Source organism: Oncorhynchus mykiss, chromosome 25, assembly GCF_057628025.1.
Source record: "Oncorhynchus mykiss isolate SJ-2025 chromosome 25, ASM5762802v1, whole genome shotgun sequence".
NCBI classification, from domain to species: Eukaryota; Metazoa; Chordata; class Actinopteri; order Salmoniformes; family Salmonidae; genus Oncorhynchus; species Oncorhynchus mykiss.
Genome location: NC_143046.1, coordinates 1,355,880 through 1,381,237, shown reverse-complemented (window position 1 = coordinate 1,381,237; position 25,358 = coordinate 1,355,880). Strand labels below are relative to the sequence as shown.

At 47.6% G+C, this 25,358-nt stretch overlaps 1 protein-coding gene across 1 annotated transcript; it reads right to left on the bottom strand.

The window, feature by feature from the left end:
• Window positions 1-4,282: 4,282 nt before the first annotated feature.
• Window positions 4,283-13,610, bottom strand: LOC118946074 (uncharacterized). Its single transcript, XM_090219359.1, has 8 exons — window positions 13,472-13,610; window positions 13,306-13,382; window positions 11,169-11,369; window positions 9,296-9,593; window positions 8,607-8,698; window positions 8,099-8,238; window positions 7,053-7,157; window positions 4,283-6,513 (listed from the first exon to the last, which is right to left on the bottom strand). The coding sequence occupies exons 3-8, from the start codon at window positions 11,296-11,298 to the stop codon at window positions 6,430-6,432; spliced, it is 849 nt and encodes a 282-aa protein (XP_090075485.1). The 5' UTR covers window positions 11,299-11,369; window positions 13,306-13,382; window positions 13,472-13,610; the 3' UTR covers window positions 4,283-6,429.
• Between the last annotated feature and the right edge of the window lie 11,748 nt (window positions 13,611-25,358).

The window sequence follows — 25,358 nt, the reverse complement described above, 5'->3', positions numbered from 1 at the left end:
TTCTGGAATGAACGACTTCTCATTTGATTAGTTTTTTCAGCTGACCACTAGGTTTTTATATGGTATATTATTGTCATACGGGGTTATGAACAGCTCGTTCTTTCTCTGTGTATTTAGCATACAGGTTAGATTGACAGAGTACATCCAGTTGGCACATAGTGGGGAATTCCCACCCGAGTTAAGCGGGTAAATGGAATGGAATTCACTTTTATGCACTTTTCTCTCTACACAGCAAATTGCCCCGTGTTGATTTTTCAGTGTAACATTTATAGTGTTGATTCAGGAATTAAATTCACTCTGTAAAATAACCCCCAGTCTTGGAGTTAATAACCCTGGGTTGCTCGTCTTTTCAGTTCACTGCAGCTAGTTCGCTGCACACTCAAACTGGACAGTTTTATCTCAAGTCTCTTCATTCAAAGACTCAATCGTGGACACTCTTAATGACAGTTGTGGCTGCTTTGCGCAATGCATTGATGTCTTCTACCTTCTTGCCCTTTGTGCTGTCGCTGTACATTTCAAAGTGCTGAACAAATGGTTATATTGACTACGTCCGTCGTCGCTCGCTCATTAATGTCTTAATCGAAATTTCGGATTGCCTCTTATCCACTTGTCGTAGCCTTTTGCCATAGTTTGTACATCTCAATTGTCAGTAGAAACCACATTTGTTTAAGCAAGTCAGTCATATCTGCTATGTTTTTTTAAAAGGCAGTAAATGACTGAAGTGTCTGGCTGCCAGACAAGGCTTGTGGTGGATGAATCAGAATTAGTTGGGTAACATAGATGATTAAGATGTCTTGTCTGCATAATATGCTTATGTGATATACGTGTTATTAGAATGTATACCTTTGGTCTCTGGTGTTGGCAGTTGTATTTCTTCCCTCCGCTGGGGCTCAGTCACCTGGGGGCTCAGTCACCTGGGGCTCAGTCACCTGGGGCTCAGTCACCTGGGGCTCAGTCACCTGGGGCTCAGTCACCTGGGGCTCAGTCACCTGGGGCTCAGTCACCTGGGGGCTCAGTCACCTGGGGGCTCAGTCACCTGGGGCTCAGTCACCTGGGGCTCAGTCACCTGGGGGCTCAGTCACCTGGGGCTCAGTCACCTGGGGCTCAGTCACCTGGGGCTCAGTCACCTGGGGGCTCAGTCACCTGGGGCTCAGTCACCTGGGGGCTCAGTCACCTGGGGCTCAGTCACCTGGGGCTCAGTCACCTGGGGCTCAGTCACCTGGGGGCTCAGTCACCTGGGGCTCAGTCACCTGGGGCTCAGTCACCTGGGGGCTCAGTCACCTGGGGCTCAGTCACCTGGGGCTCAGTCACCTGAATGTGTCTACCTATTCTTAAACCATGTGAAGGGGTGGCGGTGGCTAGGAAAAACTCCCTAGAAAGGCCAAAACCTAGGAAGAAACCTAGAGAACCAGGCTATGTGGGGTGGCCAGTCCAGTTCAAATGTTCATAAATGACCAGCATGGTCAAATAATAATAATCACATAATAATCACAGGCAGAACAGTTGAAACTGGAGCAGCAGCACGGCCATGTGGACTGGGGACAGCAAGGAGTCATCATGTCAGGTAGTCCTGAGGCATGGTCCTAGGGCTCAGGTCCTATGAGAGAGCGAAAGAAAGAGAGAAAGAGAGAATTTGAGAGAGCATACTTAAATTCACACAGGACACCGGATAGGACAGGAGAAGTACTCCAGATATAACAAACTGACCCTAGCCTGACCCTAGCCCCCCGACACATAAACTACTGCAGCATAAATACTGAATGCTGAGACAGAAGGGGTCAGGAGAAACTGTGGCCCCATCCGAGGACACCCCCGGACAGGGCCAAACAGGCAGGATATAACCCCACCCACTTTGGCAAAGCACAGCCCCCACACCACTAGAGGGATATCTTCAACCACCAACTTACCATCCTGAGACAAGGCCGAGTATAGCCCACAAAGACCTCCGCCACGGCACAACCCAAGGGGGGGGGCGCCAACCCAGACAGGAAGATCACATCAGTGACTCAACCCACTCAAGTGACGCACCCCTCCTAGGGACGGTATGAAAGAGCCCTAGTAAGCCAGTGACTCAGCCCCTGTAATAGGGTTAGAGGCAGAGAATCCCAGTGGAAAGAGGGGAACAGGCCAGGCAGAGACAGCAAGGGCGGTTCGTTGCTCCAGAGCCTTTCCGTTCACCTTTACACTCCTGGGCCAGACTACACTCAATCATATAGAGATATAGAGATATAGAGATGAGTCTTCAGTAAAGACTTAAAGGTTGAGACCGAGTCTGCGTCTCTCACATGGGTAGGCAGACCATTCCATAAAAATGGAGCTCTGTAGGAGAAAGCCCTGCCTCCACCTGTTTGCTTAGAAATTCTAGGGACAATTAGGAGGCCTGCGTCTTGTGACCGTAGCGTACGTGTAGGTATGTACGGCAGGACCAAATCGGAAAGATAGGTAGGAGCAAGCCCATGTACTGCTTTGTAGGTTAGCAGTAAAACCTTGAAATCAGCCCTAGCCTTGACAGGAAGCCAGTGTATGGAGGCTAGCACTGGAGTAATATGATCAAATGTTTTGGTTCTAGTCAGGATTCTAGCAGCCGTATTTAGCACTAACCATGTGTATGTAATAAATAAAATGTGAATTGATTTGATGTGATTTGTCATGGAAAGAGTAAGTGTTCTTAATATTTTGTACACTCAATGTATGTGATGTATTATCATTAACGGTTACATTTTATTGATAACATTTGCCTACATTAGGAACTCCCTTGGTGAAGTCCACAGGACTGAAAATTAGCAAATTCAACATACATGTCTCTATCACTATCACTGACACATACAGATCAGTGGTAACAATACAATTCACTGGAAAAGGCAATGCACACCGGGAAATTATACTCCAGGTGTGCCTTATTGGGGGCATGGCTTTCAAATTGTTATTTTTGGCCACCCGTGAGAGGCAGTGTTGTATCAGTTTAGCTGGATATGCTTGCGCTAATTTACATTTATAATGTCTGCTGCCGGTTCTGATGTCTTAAATGTTTACATAAGAGCATGTAGCAATAAAGACTTGTGAGTGTAGTTTGTAATGTCCTTAACTCAACATTGACCTTGTCAAGAAATACGGACCTCTTGATGTAGTGTTTAAAACTACTATATGAGGTGTTATTGTAGAACTCCATTGGGGTAAACAATAAACACTTCCTGGTGTTAAAACTACTATATGAGGTGTTATTACATAACACTGAAAGTGTTAATGCCCTAACACAGACAAAGTGTAACAGCATCAGCACTGAGTACAGTGTTAATTTAACACTCAAAAGTTTGGACCGTATAGACACTGGCCCAATTTTAAATGTAACACTGTTAGGGTTCATGTGAATTAGGCAAGTCAGTTAAGAACAAATTCTTAATTACAATGACGGTCTACACCGGCCAAACCCGGACGATGCTGGGCCAATTGTGTTCCGCCCTATGGGACTCCCAAACGTGCTAATATTGTACTGTCACTAAGTTTGATCATATTTATTTTAGTTATAAGAAATGTGAAAACTTTAGCAAGTCGTTTATCATTTGATTGTTACTATATTTAGAAATAATATCCATCATTTCAAGCCCTATTGCCCCAGTTTTGTTGAATCTGAAAAAATCTATGATTTTCATCATATTTGTACAATGTACATCAGCAATTTCTAACTATTTTAACCAGGAAGTGTCACGACTTCGACCGACGGTGGCTCCCCTTCCCGTTCGGGTGGCGCTCGGCGGTCGTCGTCGCCGGCCTACTAGCTGCCACTGATTCTTTCCTCCCCCTCCTTATGTGTTTATTGAGTACACCTGTTTTGAGTTGAGTATAATTAGTGAGGCTTTATTAGTCAGCCGGCCCGCCTGGTTCTTTGTGAGGGATTGATTATTGTGACCTTCTGTTTTGTATGTAGAGGAGCGTGTTCCTGGTCGTATATTTTGGTTGTGAGCACCCTGTGTTGCGTTTTTTGGACATTAAATAGCACTACCTCGCACTCTCTGTTTCCTGCGTCTGACTCCACACCCACGACACCCGGAGCGTTACAGGAAGGGGATTTCCAGACCTTTCTAAAGCTACGCAGCATCACCCGTTATTGTTTGTAGCCTCCTCGTGAAAAATAATGATGTTTGGGTAAGTTTATTTAGGTGGAAATCTACATGTTGCCCTTTCATTCAACTGGTTAAAATCCCAATCCCAGAATCTTTTACAAATGAAACATAGTTTGATACAAAGTAAGGCCCACCAAGTTCCACAGAGAAAGATGCCAGTGTATAGTGAGATGGTTTATTCAACACGTAAATCACAATACGACACATGAAGAGGTAATATAGCATGAAGTCCCAGATACATTAGCTTACATGTTCATACAGCATTTAATTAGTCCTCCATTCACATTTTATACATGTAATTATTATCATTATCAATGCACTAAAATAACAGGTCAGCTCAGGTCACCTTCAGAGTGGCTCGCCTTTTTGTTCACTCTACAGAAACAGGAGATGGACTCCTGCCCTATGGGCCGTTCTGGTCCACTCTACAGAAACAGGAGATGGACTCCTTCCCTACGGGCCGTTCTGGTTCACTCTACAGAAACAGGAGATGGACTCCTGCCCTATGGGCCGTTCTGGTCCACTCTACAGAAACAGGAGATGGACTCCTGCCCTATGGGCCATTCTGGTTCACTCTACAGAAACAAGAGATGGACTCCTGCCCTATGGGCCGTTCTGGTTCACTCTACAGAAACAGGAGACGAACTCCTGCCCTACAGGCCGTTCTGGTTCACTCTACAGAAACAGGAGATGGACTCCTGCCCTATGGGCCGTTCTGGTTCACTCTACAGAAACAAGAGATGGACTCCTGCCCTACAGGCCGTTCTGGTTCACTCTACAGAAACAGGAGATGGACTCCTGCCCTATGGGCCGTTCTGGTTCACTCTACAGAAACAGGAGATGGACTCCTGCCCTACGGGCCGTTCTGGTTCACTCTACAGAAACAGGAGATGGACTCCTGCCCTATGGGCCGTTCTGGTTCACTCTACAGAAACAAGAGATGGACTCCTGCCCTATGGGCCGTTCTGGTCCACTCTACAGAAACAGGAGATGGACTCCTGCCCTATGGGCCGTTCTGGTTCACTCTACAGAAACAGGAGATGGACTTCTGCCCTATGGGCTGTTCTGGTCCACTCTACAGAAACAGGAGATGGACTCCTGCCCTATGGGCCGTTCTGGTTCACTCTACAGAAACAGGAGATGGACTCCTGCCCTACGGGCCGTTCTGGTTCACTCTACAGAAACAGGAGATGGACTCCTGCCCTATGGGCCGTTCTGGTTCACTCTACAGAAACAGGAGATAGACTCAAGTCCAACCCAGTCCAACCCAGCCCGACCCAGTCCAACCCAGATACTGTGAGCTCCACCGGTATTGGGACAGTGACACATGCTGTACGGTTCTAAACACTTCTACATGGACGTTACCATGACGACATATAGTCCTGAATGAATAATGACGAGGGAGAAAGTAAAAAAAGTTAAATGCACACATCATACCCCGAAAACAGAGGTCAGCATTTTATATCATACCCCCAAGACATGCTAACCTCTCACCATTACAATAACAGGGGAGGTTAGCATTTTATATCATACCCCCAAGACATGCTAACCTCTCACCATTACAATAACAGGGAGGTTAGCATTTTTGGAGAGTGTGATGTTTTTGTCTGTAAGGTTCTCACTCATCATTAATCAAGATTCATTCAGGATTATCCGTAATCATGATAACATCCACGTTAATGTAGAAGTGTTTAGAAACATAGTCGATTCTAATCCTCCATTATTCAACATTTCTATTCTAAAATAATCTGAAACTCAACCAAAACAAACAACAAATGCATCCAACAAGTTTGTAGAGTCACAAGATTGATATAGTTAATGTGTGCTATGAACATGGGACCAAATACTAAACTTTTGGCTACTTTAATACATAGAAGTTCATTTGTCCCAGTACTTTTGGTCTCCTAATATGGGGGGCTATGTACAAAAAGTGATTTTTAAACCGTTCATCCGATATCATCAAGGTGAACACAGCAGTAAGTCATCAAGGTGAACACAACAGTAAGTCATCAAGGTGAACACAGCAGTAAGTCATCAAGGTGAATACAACAGTAAGTCATCAAGGTGAACACAACAGTAAGTCATCAAGGTGAACACAGCAGTAAGTCATCAAGGTGAACACAGCAGTAAGTCATCAAGGTGAATACAGCAGTAAGTCATCAAGGTGAACACAGCAGTAAGTCATCAAGGTGAACACAGCAGTAAGTCATCAAGGTGAATACAGTATCATTAGGTTCCTCTAAGTATCAGACAGTAATACGGTAATGGTATCTCTATGGATATGGTTGTAGTTGTGCTGTAAGGCTCATCACAGCAAGGTGGAGAAGTGACTGAACTGGTCTGATCCACTGGCCATCACTGTAGCATGGAAACGCCTGGGACGGTCTGGGTCCTGCAGAGAGAGAGATTGAGAGAAACATAGGGTAGACACAGGTAGAGACATATCTACAGTAGTTCTCACCTGTAAAGGGTAGAGACAGGTGGATACATATGTACAGTAGTTCTCACCTGTATAGGGTAGATACAGGTATAGACATATCTACAGTAGTTCTCACCTGTAAAGGGTAGAGACAGGTGGATACATATGTACAGTAGTTCTCACCTGTATAGGGTAGATACAGGTAGAGACATATCTACAGTAGTTCTCACCTGTATAGGGTAGATACAGGTAGAGACATATCTACAGTAGTTCTCACCTGTATAGGGTAGATACAGGTAGAGACATATCTACAGTAGTTCTCACCTGTATAGGGTAGATACAGGTAGAGACATATCTACAGTAGTTCTCACCTGTATAGGGTAGATACAGGTAGAGACATATCTACAGTAGTTCTCACCTGTATAGGGTAGATACAGGTAGAGACATATCTACAGTAGTTCTCACCTGTATAGGGTAGATACAGGTAGAGACATATCTACAGTAGTTCTCACCTGTATAGGGTAGGCACAGGTAGGGACGTATCGGATCACGAAGCCACAGCGTCTCTTCTGGGATGTGTTGGGGTCACTGGCGTGGACCAGGAACCCATCATGGATCTGATTGGGTTAACCATCAACATCAAGTCACAATCCCAAATGGCACCTTAATTCTTATTGTTTGTACAGCACAATTAGTGAGAAACACAATATAGTTGTAGAAGAACAGAGAATAGAGTGTATTTCCCTGTAATACAGAATGTCTAGTAGGATTTGGGATGGGAAGCTCCCTGTAATACAGAATGTCTAGTAGGACCTGGGATGGGAAGCTCCCTGTAATACAGAATGTCTAGTAGGACCTGGGATGGGAAGCTCCCTGTAATACAGAATGTCTAGTAGGACCTGGGATGGGAAGCTCCCTGTAATACAGAATGCCCAGTAGGACCTGGGATGGGAAGCTCCCTGTAATACAGAATGTCCAGTAGGACCTGGGATGGGAAGCTCCCTGTAATACAGAATGTCCAGTAGGACCTGGGATGGGAAGCTCTCTGTAATACAGAATGCCCAGTAGGACTTGGGATGGGAAGCTCCCTGTAATACAGAATGTCTAGTAGGACCTGGGATGGGAAGCTCCCTGTAATACAGAATGTCTAGTAGGACCTGGGATGGGAAGCTCCCTGTAATACAGAATGCCCAGTAGGACCTGGGATGGGAAGCTCCCTGTAATACAGAATGCCCAGTAGGACCTGGGATGGGAAGCTCCCTGTAATACAGAATGCCCAGTAGGACTTGGGATGGGAAGCTCCCTGTAATACAGAATGTCTAGTAGGACTTGGGATGGGAAGCTCACTGTAATACAGAATGCCCAGTAGGACTTGGGATGGGAAGCTCCCTGTAATACAGAATGCCCAGTAGGACCTGGGATGGGAAGCTCCCTGTAATACAGAATGCCCAGTAGGACTTGGGATGGGAAGCTCACTGTAATACAGAATGTCTGTTTGCTGACATTTGTTGTTCTTAAAAAGACAAGAACCCCCAGTAGGGGGGCTAGTGTGACTTACAGACATCTGCCCAGCCAGCAGGGGGCAGAGTAGAGCGCTATCCGTTTGCACCAGCTCCTCAGGGATCTCCTGGTTGACTGACAGCATGTTTCCGGGGCGGGAGGCGAGTTGGTGGGGCAGCATGCCAGAGCAGTGGCTTCCTGGAGGAGGAGGGGGAAGAGGGGAGGGGGAGAGGAGAGGAGAGGAGAGGAGAGGAGAGGAGAGGAGAGGAGAGGAGAGGAGAGGAGAGGAGAGGAGAGTGAACACTTTACTAACCACACAGACTCTAGTCTTCTGTTTGTCTATGAAAGGACATCTTATCACAGTCATTTACTGCAGTCATGTCATGCTAGAATGAGAGAAAGAGGCTTTCAGAACATTAACTGTACCTGGCTAAATGCAGATACATATTTTGAGGAGACATTTAAGTATTTATTTATCTAGTTGTGGCACCAATTAGAACTGAACTGGCCGTTTCTGGAAACTAAATTATTTGGTGAGTTTTAGGTGGTCAGGGGAGCTGCAATACCTGGGATGACCTTCAGGGCTCCGTTTTCTGCCAGTGAGTCGTCTAGAGCCAGCCACACCGACAGGACTGGACCCCCAGCTATTCCCCAGTACCTGGAGGAATCAGACAGCTGCTGAGTAAATACTTGTTATTACTCAAAACTTACTGTAGTAGTAGGAGTGGTGTAGCAGTAGTAATATTGTAGTACTACTGTAGTAGTTGTAGTGACAGTACTACAAGCAGTATTGGTAGCAGTAGTAGTACTGTAGTAGTAGGAGTGGGATTGTGATAGTTGTAGTAGTAGCAGTAGTAGTACTGTAGTAGTAGAAGTAGTATTGTGATAGTAGTAGTAGTATTGTAGTAGTGTTGTGGTAGTAGTAGCTGTAGTATTGTAGTAGTAGTAGTAGTTGTATTGTAGTAGTAGGACTGGTGTAGTAGTAGTAATATTGTAGTAGTATTGTGGTAGTAGTATTAGTAGTATTGTAGTTGTAGTAGTATTAGTAGTAGTAGCAGTAGTGGTTGCAGTAGTGATGTAGTAGTTGTAATATTGTAGTACTACTGTAGTAGTTGTAGTAACAGTACTACAAGCAGTATTGGTAGCGGTGGTAGTACTCTAGTAGTATTTTACTATTTTTGAGATACTTGTAACTAACAGTAGTATTAGTATTGTAATAGTAATGTAGCTGTAGAAGTACTAGTGATGTACTCACCTCATATCCTGGTGCCAGGCCACGAAGGGCAGTCCAGTCTCACTCTGCTGGTCCTTCTCTGATGACCTCACTTCCTCCTCACTGGTCAGAGTGATGGCATCATTTCCTGCCTGTGTGGCTGTGGGGTGGGGTGTGGGGGTTGTTGGGTACTTGCAGATGAAGCGTGAGTCTAGCAGGATGACATCAGAGCCCAGGATGGACTGTACCACCTGTAGGATGTGGGGGTGTTTGGCCAGGCCCATCACCCAGGGGTACTGCAGGTGCACATTGTGGAGACTGTACTGGGTATACTCCTTACCTGAAGTCAGGTAGACACAGGTAGATATCAGTCAATACAGGTAGATATAATTCAATACAGGGAGATACAGATAGATATCATTCAATACAGGTAGGTATCATTCATTACAGGTAGACAAAGGTAGATATTATTCAATACAGATAGGTATCATTCAATACAGGTAGATATCATTCAATACAGGTAGATATCATTCAATACAGGTAGATATCATTCAAAACAGGTAGATATCATTCAATACAGGTAGATATCATTCAATAAAGGTAGATACATATAGATATCATTCAATACAGATAGATATAATTGTATACAGGTAGATATCATTCAATACAGATAGATATCATTCAATACAGGTAGACAGAGGTAGATCTGTTCAATACAGGTAGACAGAGTTAGATGTAATTCAATGCAGATAGACAGAGTTAGATATGTTTAATACCGGCAGACAGAGTTAGATGTAATTCAATACAGGTAGACAGAGGTAGATATGTTCAATACAGGTAGACAGAGGTAAAAATGTTCAATACAGGTAGACAGAGTTAGATGTGATTCAATACAGGTAGACAGAGTTAGATGTAATTCAACACATGTAGAGACAGGTTGATATCATGCAATACAGGTAGACACGGGTAGATATGTTCAATACAGGTAGATATCATTCAATACAGGCAGATATCATTCAACACATGTAGAGACAGGTCGTTATCATTCAATACAGGTAGACACAGGTAGATATCATTACGTACATGTCGATACAGGTAGATATCATTCAATACAGGTAGACAGAGGTAGATATTATTACGTACATGTCGATACAGGTAGATATCATTCAATACAGGTAGACAGAGGTAGATATGTTCAATACAGGTAGACAGAGGTAGAAATGTTCAATACAGGTAGACGGAGTTAGATATGTTCAATACAGATAGACACAGGTAGATATCATCCAATACAGGTAGACGGAGTTAGATATGCTCAATACAGATAGACAAAGGTAGATATAATTCAATACAGATAGACAGAGGTAGATGTAATTCAATACAGGTAGACAGAGTTAGATGTAATTCAATACAGATAGACAGAGTTAGATATAATTCAATACAGATAGACAGATGAAGATATCATTCAATACAGATAGACAGAGTTAGATATAATTCAATACAGATAGACAGAGTTAGATGTAATTCAATACAGGTAGACAGAGTTAGATATAATTCAATACAGATAGACAGAGTTAGATATAATTCAATACAGATAGACAGAGTTAGATGTAATTCAATACAGGTAGACAGAGTTAGATGTAATTCAATACAGATAGACAGAGTTAGATATAATTCAATACAGATAGACAGATGAAGATATCATTCAATAGATTCCATTTAAAGGACATGTTTAACCATAAAAGGTTGAACAAACAAGGCTGTTAACCTTCTGTTCCTAGGCCATCATTGAAAATATGAACCTGCCTTGTTACATAAAGGTAAAATAAAATAAAAACATAATCATGGTGATATTACAGATGTATTGACCTCTAACCCTAACCCCCCCCCCCCCTCCTCCTCGTCCCCCTCCACTCACCGAACTCTCTCTCCAGGTGGTTGAAGGCCTGTCTGGCCTCCCTCAGCTCTGTGTCGTCTAGGACCGGTACAGCAGAGAGGAATCCCTGCTGGTTGTAACGTTCCTTCATCTGACACGTTGACACACTCATCTCTGGGTTGGCTGCTCTACACGCCAGTCCTGACTGTGTCAACTCCACTGGGTGAAGGCTGTTTTTATAACCTGGAAAGAGAGGGAGAACAGAGAGACAAAGGGAGTGTGTCTTTGAGTTGTGCCCAGGCCATAAACAGTCGTCCTAACATAGGTATTTCTGTTTATCTTCTTAAACCTCAGCTTCTATCCCTCTCCCTCTCTCTCTCTCTCTCTCTCTCTCTCCCTCTCCCTCTCTCTCTCCCTCTCCCTCTCCCTGTCCCTGTCCCTCTCCCTGTCCCTCTCCCTCTCTCTCTCGCTCTCTCTCTCTCTCTCTCTCTCCCTGTCCCTCTCCCTCTCTCTCCCTCTCCCTCTCCCTCTCCCTGTCCCTGTCCCTCTCCCTGTCCCTCTCCCTCTCTCTCTCTCTCTCTCTCTCTCTCTCTCTCTTTCTCTCTTGCTCTCTTTCTCCCTTCTCCCTCTGGTATTCCCGTCACATGTATTCTGGGTTGTTTATGGAGTCCGGCTGTACCACTGGTGGCTGAGTTAGTCACAACATGAGAGAGGGGGTCTCATGTTAACCGGAGCCCTAAGGGAATAGACAGGGGGTCTCATGTTAACCAGAGCCCTAAGGGAATAGACAGGGGGTCTCATGTTAACCAGAGCCCTAAGGGAATAGACAGGGGGTCTCATGTTAACCAGAGCCCTAAGGGAATAGACAAGGGGTCTTGTGTTAACCAGAGCCCTAAGGGACTATTGGATGTTCTTATAGGCATTATAGTATTGCCAGCCTAATCTCGGGAGTCGATAGGCTTGAAGTCATAAACAGCTCAATGCTTGAAGCACAGCGAAGAGCTGCTGGCAAATGCAGAAAAGTGCTGTTTGAATGAATGCTTACGAGCCTGCTGCTGCCTACCATATCCGGAAACTATCATTTCCAAAACAAAACGTTTATTCATTCAGTGAAATACGGAACCGTTCCGAGAGAGAGAGACAGAGAGAGAGAGCGATAGGTTAAAGCCCATGAAAGCATACATACATAAAGCTGTTCCGTTCCGTGTTTTATCTAACGGGTGGCATCCATCAGTCTAAATATTGCTGTTGCACAACCTTCACCTTTATGTCATAATTATGTACAATTCTGGCAAATTAATTATGGTCTTTGTCAGGAAGATGGTCTTCACACAGTTTGCAACGAGCCAGGCGGCCCAAACTGCTGCATATACCCCGACTCTGTCTCACAGAACGCAAGAGACGTGAAACAATTTCCCTTGTTAAAATAAATTTATGTTAGCAGGCAATATTAACTAAATATGCATGTTAAAAAATATATACTTGAGTATTGATTTTAAGAAAGGCGTTGATGTTTATGGCTAGGTACACATTGGTGCAACGAAAGTGCTTTTTTCGCGAATGTGCTTCTTAAATCACCCGTTTGGCGAAGTAGGCTGTGATTCGATGATAAATTAACAGGCACCGTATCGATTATACGCAATGCAGGACAAGCTAGATAAACTAGTAATAGCATCAACTATGTGTAGTTAACTAGTGATTATGTTAAGAATGATTGTTTTTTATAAGATAGCTTGCAACTTAGCTTGGCTCCTTGCTGACAGGTAGTCAGCCTGCCACGCAGTCTCTTCTTGGAGTTCAATCGGCCATAATCGGTGTCCAAAAATACCGATTACCGATTGTTATGAAAACTCGAAATTGGCCTTACACACACACAGAAACACACTGAAACACACTGAAACACACACAGAAACAGAACAGAAACACCTTCTCTGCTCTGCACTGCCCTCAGTGACCTGTAATTGTCTGGTGTGTGTGTGTCCAGGTTCCAGTGTTTGTCAAGGAAGGTACATGTTATTACTGCAGTCAACATGGAATTACCTTCTCACCACAGTTAGGCAAGTTAAACAACCTGACTAGATATCTTTTAACATGTCCATATTTATGACAAGACATATTTATTGACGTTCCTCTGAAACTTATGGAGAGAAAAAACATTTTGATGAAAAGAGAATCTTACCTGAAGTGGGTCAGACTTGAAGAACCACTGTCCCCTGGTGTGATCTGTCCGAAAGCCTACCACTGCTCCTGTAAAGGCTGGAGAGAGAGAGAGAGAGCGAGAGAGAGAGGTTAAAGCCCATGAAAGCATACCAAAGTCTTCAATACTTATTTGCTCTCCTCCATACCTCTGTCTGCTTCTGCCGGAGTCTCAGATGTCTCCGTCTGTCTGGACGGTGGTCTGATGTGTGGATGATGGTCACAGCAGAGGCTCTGTAGGTCAGTATGAAACTGTGGTAGTAGAAGTCTCAGTGATGTGGAGTCCTCAACCTGTGTGATCTCTTATATACGGTCCTGCCAGGAGGGCTGAGCCGCAGGTGGAAACTACAGGTGTTAATCATCTAGAATGACAGTACAGGTGAAAGACTGAGCCGTGGTGACATTCCCTAGGTCATATTCATCATCATTCAGACACAGTTCATTAGGAGGAAGTACAAACTCTATGAATTTCCCCTCTCATCAGTTGACAGTAATCTGACAGTCTTAAGACACAATAAGGTGTGGAACGTACACAAACATACAGCCTACTTTCCTGTAGCTGGTACACAGAGCTGGATTCTGGCTTCTCCTGCTATAGCCCCATCTACTGGTCAGTGGATTTCAGAGCCAGACACTCATCTAAACACACCTCCTCACTTCATTATCACACGGTGATGCTCTGGGAGTCTGTGTGAAGTGAACTCAGTGTTGTAAGGGCAACGTGCAATGTTGGAAGAAAATTATTTTTATTCAAAGAGTAGGCTTCAGTGACTTTCACATTTAGAAGGAAGGGTTTTTGATAAATACCGACTCATTGTAGTGTTTCCCATCATCTCAATCTCAATTTATTATCATCTCAATTTATTCTGCTTCCTTCTCCAGAACTTGGTTCTTAGAAAAAGGGGCATTGTTAAGGTGACACATCCATGAATGAATGACATGTCCCTCTTACCTGGAAAATAAACAAAACACTGAATTTCCGCTCTCATCAGGTGAGTCGTGTGACATACTTAAGACAGTAATGTGTAGAATAAACACAAGATGAATGCCATTCTAATACAATAAGGAGAGCTTTAAAAAGAGGAAGAGTTGAGACAAACACTCCATATTATCAAGGAAGCCTGTACAGGTGTAGAGTTCATCATGTAGCACCTCTCATCAGGTGACTGTCATGTGACATTCTAGAGTTCATCATGAGTCACCTCTCATCATGTGACAGTCATGTGACCTTCTAGAGTTCATCATGAGTCACCTCTCATCATGTGACAGTCATGTGACATTCTAGAGTTCATCATGAGTCACCTCTCATCAGGTGACAGTTCTGTGACATTCTAGAGTTCATCATGAGTCACCTCTCATCAGGTCAAAGTCATGTGACATTCTAGAGTTCATCATGAGTCACCTCTCATCATGTGACAGTCATGAGACATTCTAGAGTTCATCATGAGTCACCTCTCATCTGGTGACAGCCATGTGACATTCTAGAGTTCATCATGAGTCACCTCTCATCAGGTGACAGTCATGTGACATTCTGTAGTTCATCATGTGGCACCTCTCATCAGGTGAGAGTCATGTGACATTCTAGAGTTCATCATGTGGCACCTCTCATCAGGTGACAGTCATGTGACATTCTAGAGTTCATCACGAGGCACCTCTCATCAGGTGACAGTCATGTGACATTCTTAAGACGCTGTAAGGTGTGGAACGTACAGAGACACTTGGAAGCCCAAGTCCCAAACATATCCTTTCCGCCCCAAGCTGACCCCAATGGATACTAAACCTGACCCTGCTAGATGTGGCAGTCTGGTGTTGTACAATGGTGCGCTGCCTAGGGGCCTAACCCTGTCCCAGCCATTAGCAACCTGTGGGTTACACAGGGAGCAGTGGCATTCAAGTGAATAAAACATCACAAAACTTCTGACAGCTGTTATAAAAATTGATCACACAGCCATGCAGTCTCCGTCACACGATGACACCTTTCCAAAGAATCAGTTTGTCAAATTTCTGCTGTTATAGTGAAATGTAAACATCTAGGAGCAACAACGGCTCAGCGGCGAAGTGGTAGGCCACACAAGCTCACAGAACGGGAGTTCCGAGTTCCTTCTGAAGAGCATCACAAGTTTACATGCCCTGTGCCCGGAAAGATCTTTGTGCACGTACATTAAATGGATCCAGGATATCCAGCTAGCAGCAGGGCTTTATTGTGGAGGCTATTCCACTGGCATATAACCCCCTCCACCAGGGGTCTAGTAGCAGGGCTTTATTGTGGAGGCTATCCCACTGGCATATAACCCCCTCCACCAGGGGTCTAGTAGCAGGGCTTTATTGTGGAGGCTATCCCACTGGCATATAACCCCCTCCACCAGGGGTCTAGTAGCAGGGCTTTATTGTGGAGGCTATCCCACTGGCATATAACCCCCTCCACCAGGGGTCTAGTAGCAGGGCTTTATTGTGGAGGCTATCCCACTGGCATATAACCCCCTCCACCTGGGGTCTAGTAGCAGGGCTTTATTGTGGAGGCTATCCCACTGGCATATAACCCCCTCCACCAGGGGTCTGATAGCAGGGCTTTATTGTGGAGGCTATCCCACTGGCATATAACCCCCTCCACCAGGGGTCTAGTAGCAGGGTTTTATTGTGGAGGCTATCCCACTGGCATATAACCCCCTCCACCAGGGGTCTAGTAGCAGGGCTTTATTGTGGAGGCTATCCCACTGGCATATAACCCCCTCCACTAGGGGTCTAGTAGCAGGGCTTTATTGTGGAGGCTATCCCACTGGCATATAACCCCCTCCACTAGGGGTCTAGTAGCAGGGCTTTATTGTGGAGGCTATCCCACTGGCATATAACCCCCTCCACCAGGGGTCTAGTAGCAGGGCTTTATTGTGGAGGCTATCCCACTGGCATATAACCCCCTCCACTAGGGGTCTAGTAGCAGGGTTTTATTTTGGAGGCTATCCCACTGGCATATAACCCCCTCCACCTGGGGTCTAGTAGCAGGGCTTTATTGTGGAGGCTATCCCACTGGCATATAACCCCCTCCACCTGGGGTCTAGTAGCAGGGCTTTATTGTGGAGGCTATCCCACTGGCATATAACCCCCTCCACCAGGGGTCTAGTAGCAGGGCTTTATTGTGGAGGCTATCCCACTGGCATATAACCCCCTCCACCTGGGGTCTAGTAGCAGGGCTTTATTGTGGAGGCTATCCCACTGGCATATAACCCCCTCCACCAGGGGTCTAGTAGCAGGGCTTTATTGTGGAGGCTATCCCACTGGCATATAACACCCTCCACCAGGGGTCTAGTAGCAGGGTTTTATTGTGGAGGCTATCCCACTGGCATATAACCCCCTCCACCAGGGGTCTAGTAGCAGGGCTTTATTGTGGAGGCTATCCCACTGGCATATAACCCCCTCCACTAGGAGTCTAGTAGCAGGGCTTCATTGTGGAGGCTATCCCACTGGCATATAACCCCCTCCACTAGGGGTCTAGTAGCAGGGCTTTATTGTGGAGGCTATCCCACTGGCATATAACCCCCTCCACCAGGGGTCTAGTAGCAGGGCTTTATTGTGGAGGCTATCCCACTGGCATATAACCCCCTCCACTAGGGGTCTAGTAGCAGGGTTTTATTGTGGAGGCTATCCCACTGGCATATAACCCCCTCCACCAGGGGTCTAGTAGCAGGGCTTTATTGTGGAGGCTATCCCACTGGCATATAACCCCCTCCACCAGGGGTCTAGTAGCAGGGCTTTATTGTGGAGGCTATCCCACTGGCATATAACCCCCTCCACCAGGGGTCTAGTAGCAGGGCTTTATTGTGGAGGCTATCCCACTGGCATTTAACCCCCTCCACCTGGGGTCTAGTAGCAGGGCTTTATTGTGGAGGCTATCCCACTGGCATATAACCCCCTCCACCAGGGGTCTAGTAGCAGGGCTTTATTGTGGAGGCTATCCCACTGGCATATAACCCCCTCCACCTGGGGTCTAGTAGCAGGGTTTTATTGTGGAGGCTATCCCACTGGCATATAACCCCCTCCACCTGGGGTCTAGTAGCAGGGCTTTATTGTGGAGGCTATCCCACTGGCATATAACCCCCTCCACCAGGGGTCTAGTAGCAGGGCTTTATTGTGGAGGCTATCCCACTGGCATATAACCCCCTCCACCAGGGGTCTAGTAGCAGGGCTTTATTGTGGAGGCTATCCCACTGGCATATAACCCCCTCCACCAGGGGTCTAGTAGCAGGGCTTTATTGTGGAGGCTATCCCACTGGCATTTAACCCCCTCCACCAGGGGTCTAGTAGCAGGGCTTTATTGTGGAGGCTATCCCACTGGCATATAACCCCCTCCACCAGGGGTCTAGTAGCAGGGCTTTATTGTGGAGGCTATCCCACTGGCATTTAACCCCCTCCACCAGGGGTCTAGTAGCAGGGCTTTATTGTGGAGGCTATCCCACTGGCATATAACCCCCTCCACCAGGGGTCTAGTAGCAGGGCTTTATTGTGGAGGCTATCCCACTGGCATATAACCCCCTCCACCAGGGGTCTAGTAGCAGGGTTTTATTGTGGAGGCTATCCCACTGGCATATAACCCCCTCCACCTGGGGTCTAGTAGCAGGGCTTTATTGTGGAGGCTATCCCACTGGCATATAACCCCCTCCACCAGGGGTCTAGTAGCAGGGCTTTATTGTGGAGGCTATCCCACTGGCATATAACCCCCTCCACCTGGGGTCTAGTAGCAGGGCTTTATTGTGGAGGCTATCCCACTGGCATATAACCCCCTCCACTAGGGGTCTAGTAGCAGGGTTTTATTGTGGAGGCTATCCCACTGGCATATAACCCCCTCCACCAGGGGTCTAGTAGCAGGGCTTTATTGTGGAGGCTATCCCACTGGCATTTAACCCCCTCCACTAGGGGTCTAGTAGCAGGGCTTTATTGTGGAGGCTATCCCACTGGCATATAACCCCCTCCACCTGGGGTCTAGTAGCAGGGTTTTATTGTGGAGGCTATCCCACTGGCATATAACCCCCTCCACCAGGGGTCTAGTAGCAGGGCTTTATTGTGGAGGCTATCCCACTGGCACATAACCCCCTCCACCAGGGGTCTAGTAGCAGGGCTTTATTGTGGAGGCTATCCCACTGGCATATAACCCCCTCCACCAGGGGTCTAGTAGCAGGGTTATATTGTGGAGGCTATCCCACTGGCATATAACCCCCTCCACCTGGGGTCTAGTAGCAGGGCTTTATTGTGGAGGCTATCCCACTGGCATATAACCCCCTCCACCAGGGGTCTAGTAGCAGGGCTTTATTGTGGAGGCTATCCCACTGGCATATCCCTCCACCAGGGGTCTAGTAGCAGGGCTTTATTGTGGAGGCTATCCCACTGGCATATAACCCCCTCCACCAGGGGTCTAGTAGCAGGGCTTTATTGTGGAGGCTATCCCACTGGCATATAACCCCCTCCACCAGGGGTCTAGTAGCAGGGCTTTATTGTGGAGGCTATCCCACTGGCATATAACCCCCTCCACCTGGGGTCTAGTAGCAGGGCTTTATTGTGGAGGCTATCCCACTGGCATATAACCCCCTCCACCTGGGGTCTAGTAGCAGGGCTTTATTGTGGAGGCTATCCCACTGGCATATAACCCCCTCCACCTGGGGTCTAGTAGCAGGGCTTTATTGTGGAGGCTATCCCACTGGCATATAACCCCCTCCACCTGGGGTCTAGTAGCAGGGCTTTATTGTGGAGGCTATCCCACTGGCATATAACCCCCTCCACCAGGGGTCTAGTAGCAGGGCTTTATTGTGGAGGCTATCCCACTGGCATATAACCCCCTCCACCAGGGGTCTAGTAGCAGGGCTTAATTGTGGAGGCTATCCCACTGGCATATAACCCCCTCCACCTGGGGTCTAGTAGCAGGGCTTTATTGTGGAGGCTATCCCACTGACATATAACCCCCTCCACCTGGGGTCTAGTAGCAGGGCTTTATTGTGGAGGCTATCCCACTGGCATATAACCCCCTCCACCAGGGGTCTAGTAGCAGGGCTTTATTGTGGAGGCTATCCCACTGGCATATAACCCCCTCCACCTGGGGTCTAGTAGCAGGGTTTTATTGTGGAGGCTATCCCACTGGCATATAACCCCCTCCACCTGGGGTCTAGTAGCAGGGTTTTATTGTGGAGGCTATCCCACTGGCATATAACCCCCTCCACCAGGGGTCTAGTAGCAGGGCTTTATTGTGGAGGCTATCCCACTGGCATATAACCCCCTCCACCTGGGGTCTAGTAGCAGGGTTTTATTGTGGAGGCTATCCCACTGGCATATAACCCCCTCCACCAGGGGTCTAGTAGCAGGGCTTTATTGTGGAGGCTATCCCACTGGCATATAACCCCCTCCACCAGGGGTCTAGTAGCAGGGTTTTATTGTGGAGGCTATCCCACTGGCATATCCCTCCACCAGGGGTCTAGTAGCAGGGTTTTATTGTGGAGGCTATCCCACTGGCATATAACCCCCTCCACCTGGGGTCTAGTAGCAGGGCTTTATTGTGGAGGCTATCCCACTGGCATATAACCCTCTCCACCAGGGGTCTAGTAGCAGGGCTTTATTGTGGAGGCTATCCCACTGGCATATAACCCCCTCCACCAGGGGTCTAGTAGCAGGGCTTTATTGTGGAGGCTATCCCACTGGCATATAACCCCCTCCACCAGGGGTCTAGTAGCAGGGCTTTATGGTGGAGGCTATCCCACTGGCATATAACCCCCTCCACCTGGGGTCTAGTAGCAGGGCTTTATTGTGGAGGCTATCCCACTGGCATATAACCCCCTCCACCTGGGGTCTAGTAGCAGGGCTTTATTGTGGAGGCTATCCCACTGACATATAACCCCCTCCACCTGGGGTCTAGTAGCAGGGCTTTATTGTGGAGGCTATCCCACTGGCATATAACCCCCTCCACCAGGGGTCTAGTAGCAGGGCTTTATTGTGGAGGCTATCCCACTGGCATATAACCCCCTCCACCTGGGGTCTAGTAGCAGGGTTTTATTGTGGAGGCTATCCCACTGGCATATAACCCCCTCCACCTGGGGTCTAGTAGCAGGGCTTTATTGTGGAGGCTATCCCACTGGCATATAACCCCCTCCACCAGGGGTCTAGTAGCAGGGCTTTATTGTGGAGGCTATCCCACTGGCATATAACCCCCTCCACCAGGGGTCTAGTAGCAGGGCTTTATTGTGGAGGCTATCCCACTGGCATATCCCTCCACCAGGGGTCTAGTAGCAGGGTTTTATTGTGGAGGCTATCCCACTGGCATATAACCCCCTCCACCTGGGGTCTAGTAGCAGGGCTTTATTGTGGAGGCTATCCCACTGGCATATAACCCTCTCCACCAGGGGTCTAGTAGCAGGGCTTTATTGTGGAGGCTATCCCACTGGCATATAACCCCCTCCACCAGGGGTCTAGTAGCAGGGCTTTATTGTGGAGGCTATCCCACTGGCATATAACCCCCTCCACCAGGGGTCTAGTAGCAGGGCTTTATGGTGGAGGCTATCCCACTGGCATATAACCCCCTCCACCTGGGGTCTAGTAGCAGGGCTTTATTGTGGAGGCTATCCCACTGGCATATAACCCCCTCCACCTGGGGTCTAGTAGCAGGGCTTTATTGTGGAGGCTATCCCACTGGCATATAACCCCCTCCACCAGGGGTCTAGTAGCAGGGCTTTATTGTGGAGGCTATCCCACTGGCATATCCCTCCACCAGGGGTCTAGTAGCAGGGCTTTATTGTGGAGGCTATCCCACTGGCATATAACCCCCTCCACCAGGGGTCTAGTAGCAGGGCTTTATTGTGGAGGCTATCCCACTGGCATATAACCCCCTCCACCAGGGGTCTAGTAGCAGGGCTTTATTGTGGAGGCTATCCCACTGGCATATAACCCCCTCCACCAGGGGTCTAGTAGCAGGGTTTTATTGTGGAGGCTATCCCACTGGCATATCCCTCCACCAGGGGTCTAGTAGCAGGGCTTTATTGTGGAGGCTATCCCACTGGCATATAACCCCCTCCACCTGGGGTCTAGTAGCAGGGTTTTATTGTGGAGGCTATCCCACTGGCATATAACCCCCTCCACTAGGGGTCTAGTAGCAGGGCTTTATTGTGGAGGCTATCCCACTGGCATATAACCCCCTCCACCTGGGGTCTAGTAGCAGGGCTTTATTGTGGAGGCTATCCCACTGGCATATAACCCCCTCCACCAGGGGTCTAGTAGCAGGGCTTTATTGTGGAGGCTATCCCACTGGCATTTAACCCCCTCCACCAGGGGTCTAGTAGCAGGGCTTTATTGTGGAGGCTATCCCACTGGCATATAACCCCCTCCACCAGGGGTCTAGTAGCAGGGCTTTATTGTGGAGGCTATCCCACTGGCATATAACCCCTTCCACCAGGGGTCTAGTAGCAGGGCTTTATGGTGGAGGCTATCCCACTGGCATATAACCCCCTCCACCAGGGGTCTAGTAGCAGGGCTTTATTTTGGAGGCTATCCCACTGGCATATAACCCCCTCCACCAGGGGTCTAGTAGCAGGGCTTTATTGTGGAGGCTATCCCACTGGCATATAACCCCCTCCACCTGGGGTCTAGTAGCAGGGCTTTATTGTGGAGGCTATCCCACTGGCATATAACCCCCTCCACTAGGGGTCTAGTAGCAGGGTTTTATTGTGGAGGCTATCCCACTGGCATATAACCCCCTCCACCAGGGGTCTAGTAGCAGGGTTTTATTGTGGAGGCTATCCCACTGGCATATCCCTCCACCAGGGGTCTAGTAGCAGGGCTTTATTGTGGAGGCTATCCCACTGGCATATAACCCCCTCCACCAGGGGTCTAGTAGCAGGGTTTTATTGTGGAGGCTATCCCACTGGCATATCCCTCCACCAGGGGTCTAGTAGCAGGGCTTTATTGTGGAGGCTATCCCACTGGCATTTAACCCCCTCCACCAGGGGTCTAGTAGCAGGGTTTTATTGTGGAGGCTATCCCACTGGCATATAACCCCCTCCACCTGGGGTCTAGTAGCAGGGTTTAATTGTGGAGGCTATCCCACTGGCATATAACCCCCTCCACCTGGGGTCTAGTAGCAGGGCTTTATTGTGGAGGCTATCCCACTGGCATATAACCCCCTCCACCTGGGGTCTAGTAGCAGGGCTTTATTGTGGAGGCTATCCCACTGGCATATAACCCCCTCCACCTGGGGTCTAGTAGCAGGGCTTTATTGTGGAGGCTATCCCACTGGCATATAACCCCCTCCACCAGGGGTCTAGTAGCAGGGTTTTATTGTGGAGGCTATCCCACTGGCATATAACCCCCTCCACCAGGGGTCTAGTAGCAGGGCTTTATTGTGGAGGCTATCCCACTGGCATATAACCCCCTCCACTAGGGGTCTAGTAGCAGGGTTTTATTGTGGAGGCTATCCCACTGGCATATAACCCCCTCCACCTGGGGTCTAGTAGCAGGGCTTTATTGTGGAGGCTATCCCACTGGCATATAACCCCCTCCACCAGGGGTCTAGTAGCAGGGCTTTATTGTGGAGGCTATCCCACTGGCATATCCCTCCACCAGGGGTCTAGTAGCAGGGCTTTATTGTGGAGGCTATCCCACTGGCATATAACCCCCTCCACCAGGGGTCTAGTAGCAGGGCTTTATTGTGGAGGCTATCCCACTGGCATATAACCCCCTCCACCAGGGGTCTAGTAGCAGGGTTTTATTGTGGAGGCTATCCCACTGGCATATAACCCCCTCCACCTGGGGTCTAGTAGCAGGGCTTTATTGTGGAGGCTATCCCACTGGCATATAACCCCCTCCACCAGGGGTCTAGTAACAGGGCTTTATTGTGGAGGCTATCCCACTGGCATATAACCCCCTCCACCAGGGGTCTTGTAGCAGGGCTTTATTGTGGAGGCTATCCCACTGGCATATAACCCCCTCCACCTGGGGTCTAGTAGCAGGGCTTTATTGTGGAGGCTATCCCACTGGCATATAACCCCCTCCACCTGGGGTCTAGTAGCAGGGTTTTATTGTGGAGGCTATCCCACTGGCATATCCCTCCACCAGGGGTCTAGTAGCAGGGTTTTATTGTGGAGGCTATCCCACTGGCATATAACCCCCTCCACCAGGAGTCTAGTAGCAGAGCTTTATTGTGGAGGCTATCCCACTGGCATATAACCCCCTCCACCAGGAGTCTAGTAGCAGGGCTTTATTGTGGAGGCTATCCCACTGGCATATAACCCCCTCCACCAGGGGTCTAGTAGCATTTTATCGGGAGAGGCGAATTTCCAGAGTCATGCGTCCTTCGAAACACGAGCCTGCCAAGCAGCACTGTCTTGCAACATCTTGGGCGTTGTTTAAAGGGTTAATCCCAAAGGTGTTCAGTGGGGTTGAGGTCAGGGCTCTATGCAGGCCAGTCAAGTTCTTCCACACGGATCTCGATAAACCATTTAAAATCAAATCAAATCAAATTGTATTTGTCACATGCACATGGTTAGCAGATGTTAATGCGAGGGTAGCGAAATGCTTGTGCTTCTAGTTCCGACAATGCAGTAATAACCAACGAGTAATCTAACTAACAATTCCAAAACTACTACCTTATACACACAAGTGTAAAGGGATAAAGAATATGTACATAAAGATATATGAATGAGTGATGGTAAAGAGCGGCATAGGCAAGATGCAGTAGATGGTATCGAGTACAGTATATACATATGAGATGAGTATGTAAACAAAGTGGCATAGTTAAAGTGGCTAGTGATACATGTATTACATAAAGATGCAGTAGATGATATAGAGTACAGTATATACGTATACATATGAGATAAATAATGTAGGGTATGTAAACATTATATTAAGTAGCATTGTTTAAAGTGGCTAGTGATATATTTTACATCAATTCCCATCAATTCCCATTATTAAAGTGGCTGGAGTTGAGTCAGTGTGTTGGCAGCAGCCACTCAATGTTAGTGGTGGCTGTTTAACAGTCTGATGGCCTTGAGATAGAAGCTGTTTTTCAGTCTCTCGGTCCCAGCTTTGATGCACCTGTACTGACCTCGCCTTCTGGATGATAGCGGGGTGAACAGGCAGTGGCTCGGGTGGTTGTTGTCCTTGATGATCTTTATGGCCTTCCTGTGACATCGGGTGGTGTAGGAGTCCTGGAGGGCAGGTAGTTTGCCCCCGGTGATGCGTTGTGCAGACCTCACTATCCTCTGGAGAGCCTTACGGTTGTGGGCAGAGCAGTTGCCGTACCAGGCGGTGATACAGCCCGACAGGATGCTCTCGATTGTGCATCTGTAGAAGTTTGTGAGTGCTTTTGGTGACAAGCCAAATTTCTTCAGCCTCCTGAGGTTGACGAGCCGCTGCTGCGCCTTCTTCATGATGCTGTCTGTGTGGGTGGACCAATTCAGTTTGTCTGTGATGTGTACGCCGAGGAACTTAAATCTTACTACCCTCTCCACTAATGTCCCATCGATGTGGATAGGGGGGTGTTCCCTCTGCTGTTTCCTGAAGTCCACAATCATCTCCTTAGTTTTGTTGACGTTGAGTGTGAGGTTATTTTCCTGACACCACACTCCAAGGGCCCTCACCTCCTCCCTGTAGGCCGTCTCGTCGTTGTTGGTAATCAAGCCTACCACTGTTGTGTCGTCCGCAAACTTGATGATTGAGTTGGAGGCGTACGTGGCCAAGCAGTCGTGGGTGAACAGGGAGTACAGGAGAGGGCTCAGAACGCACCCTTGTGGGGCCCCAGTGTTGAGGATCAGCGGGGTGGAGATGTTGTTGCCTAGCACCTGGGGGCGGCTCGTCAGGAATTCCAGTACCCAGTTGCACAGGGCGGGGTCGAGACCCAGGGTCTCGAGCTTGATGACGAGTTTGGAGGGTACTATGGTGTTAAATGCTGAGCTGTAGTCGATGAACAGCATTCTCACATAGGTATTCCTCTTGTCCAGATGGGTTAGGGCAGTGTGCAGTGTGGTTGAGATTGCATCGTCTGTGGACCTATTTGGGTGGTAAGCAAATTGG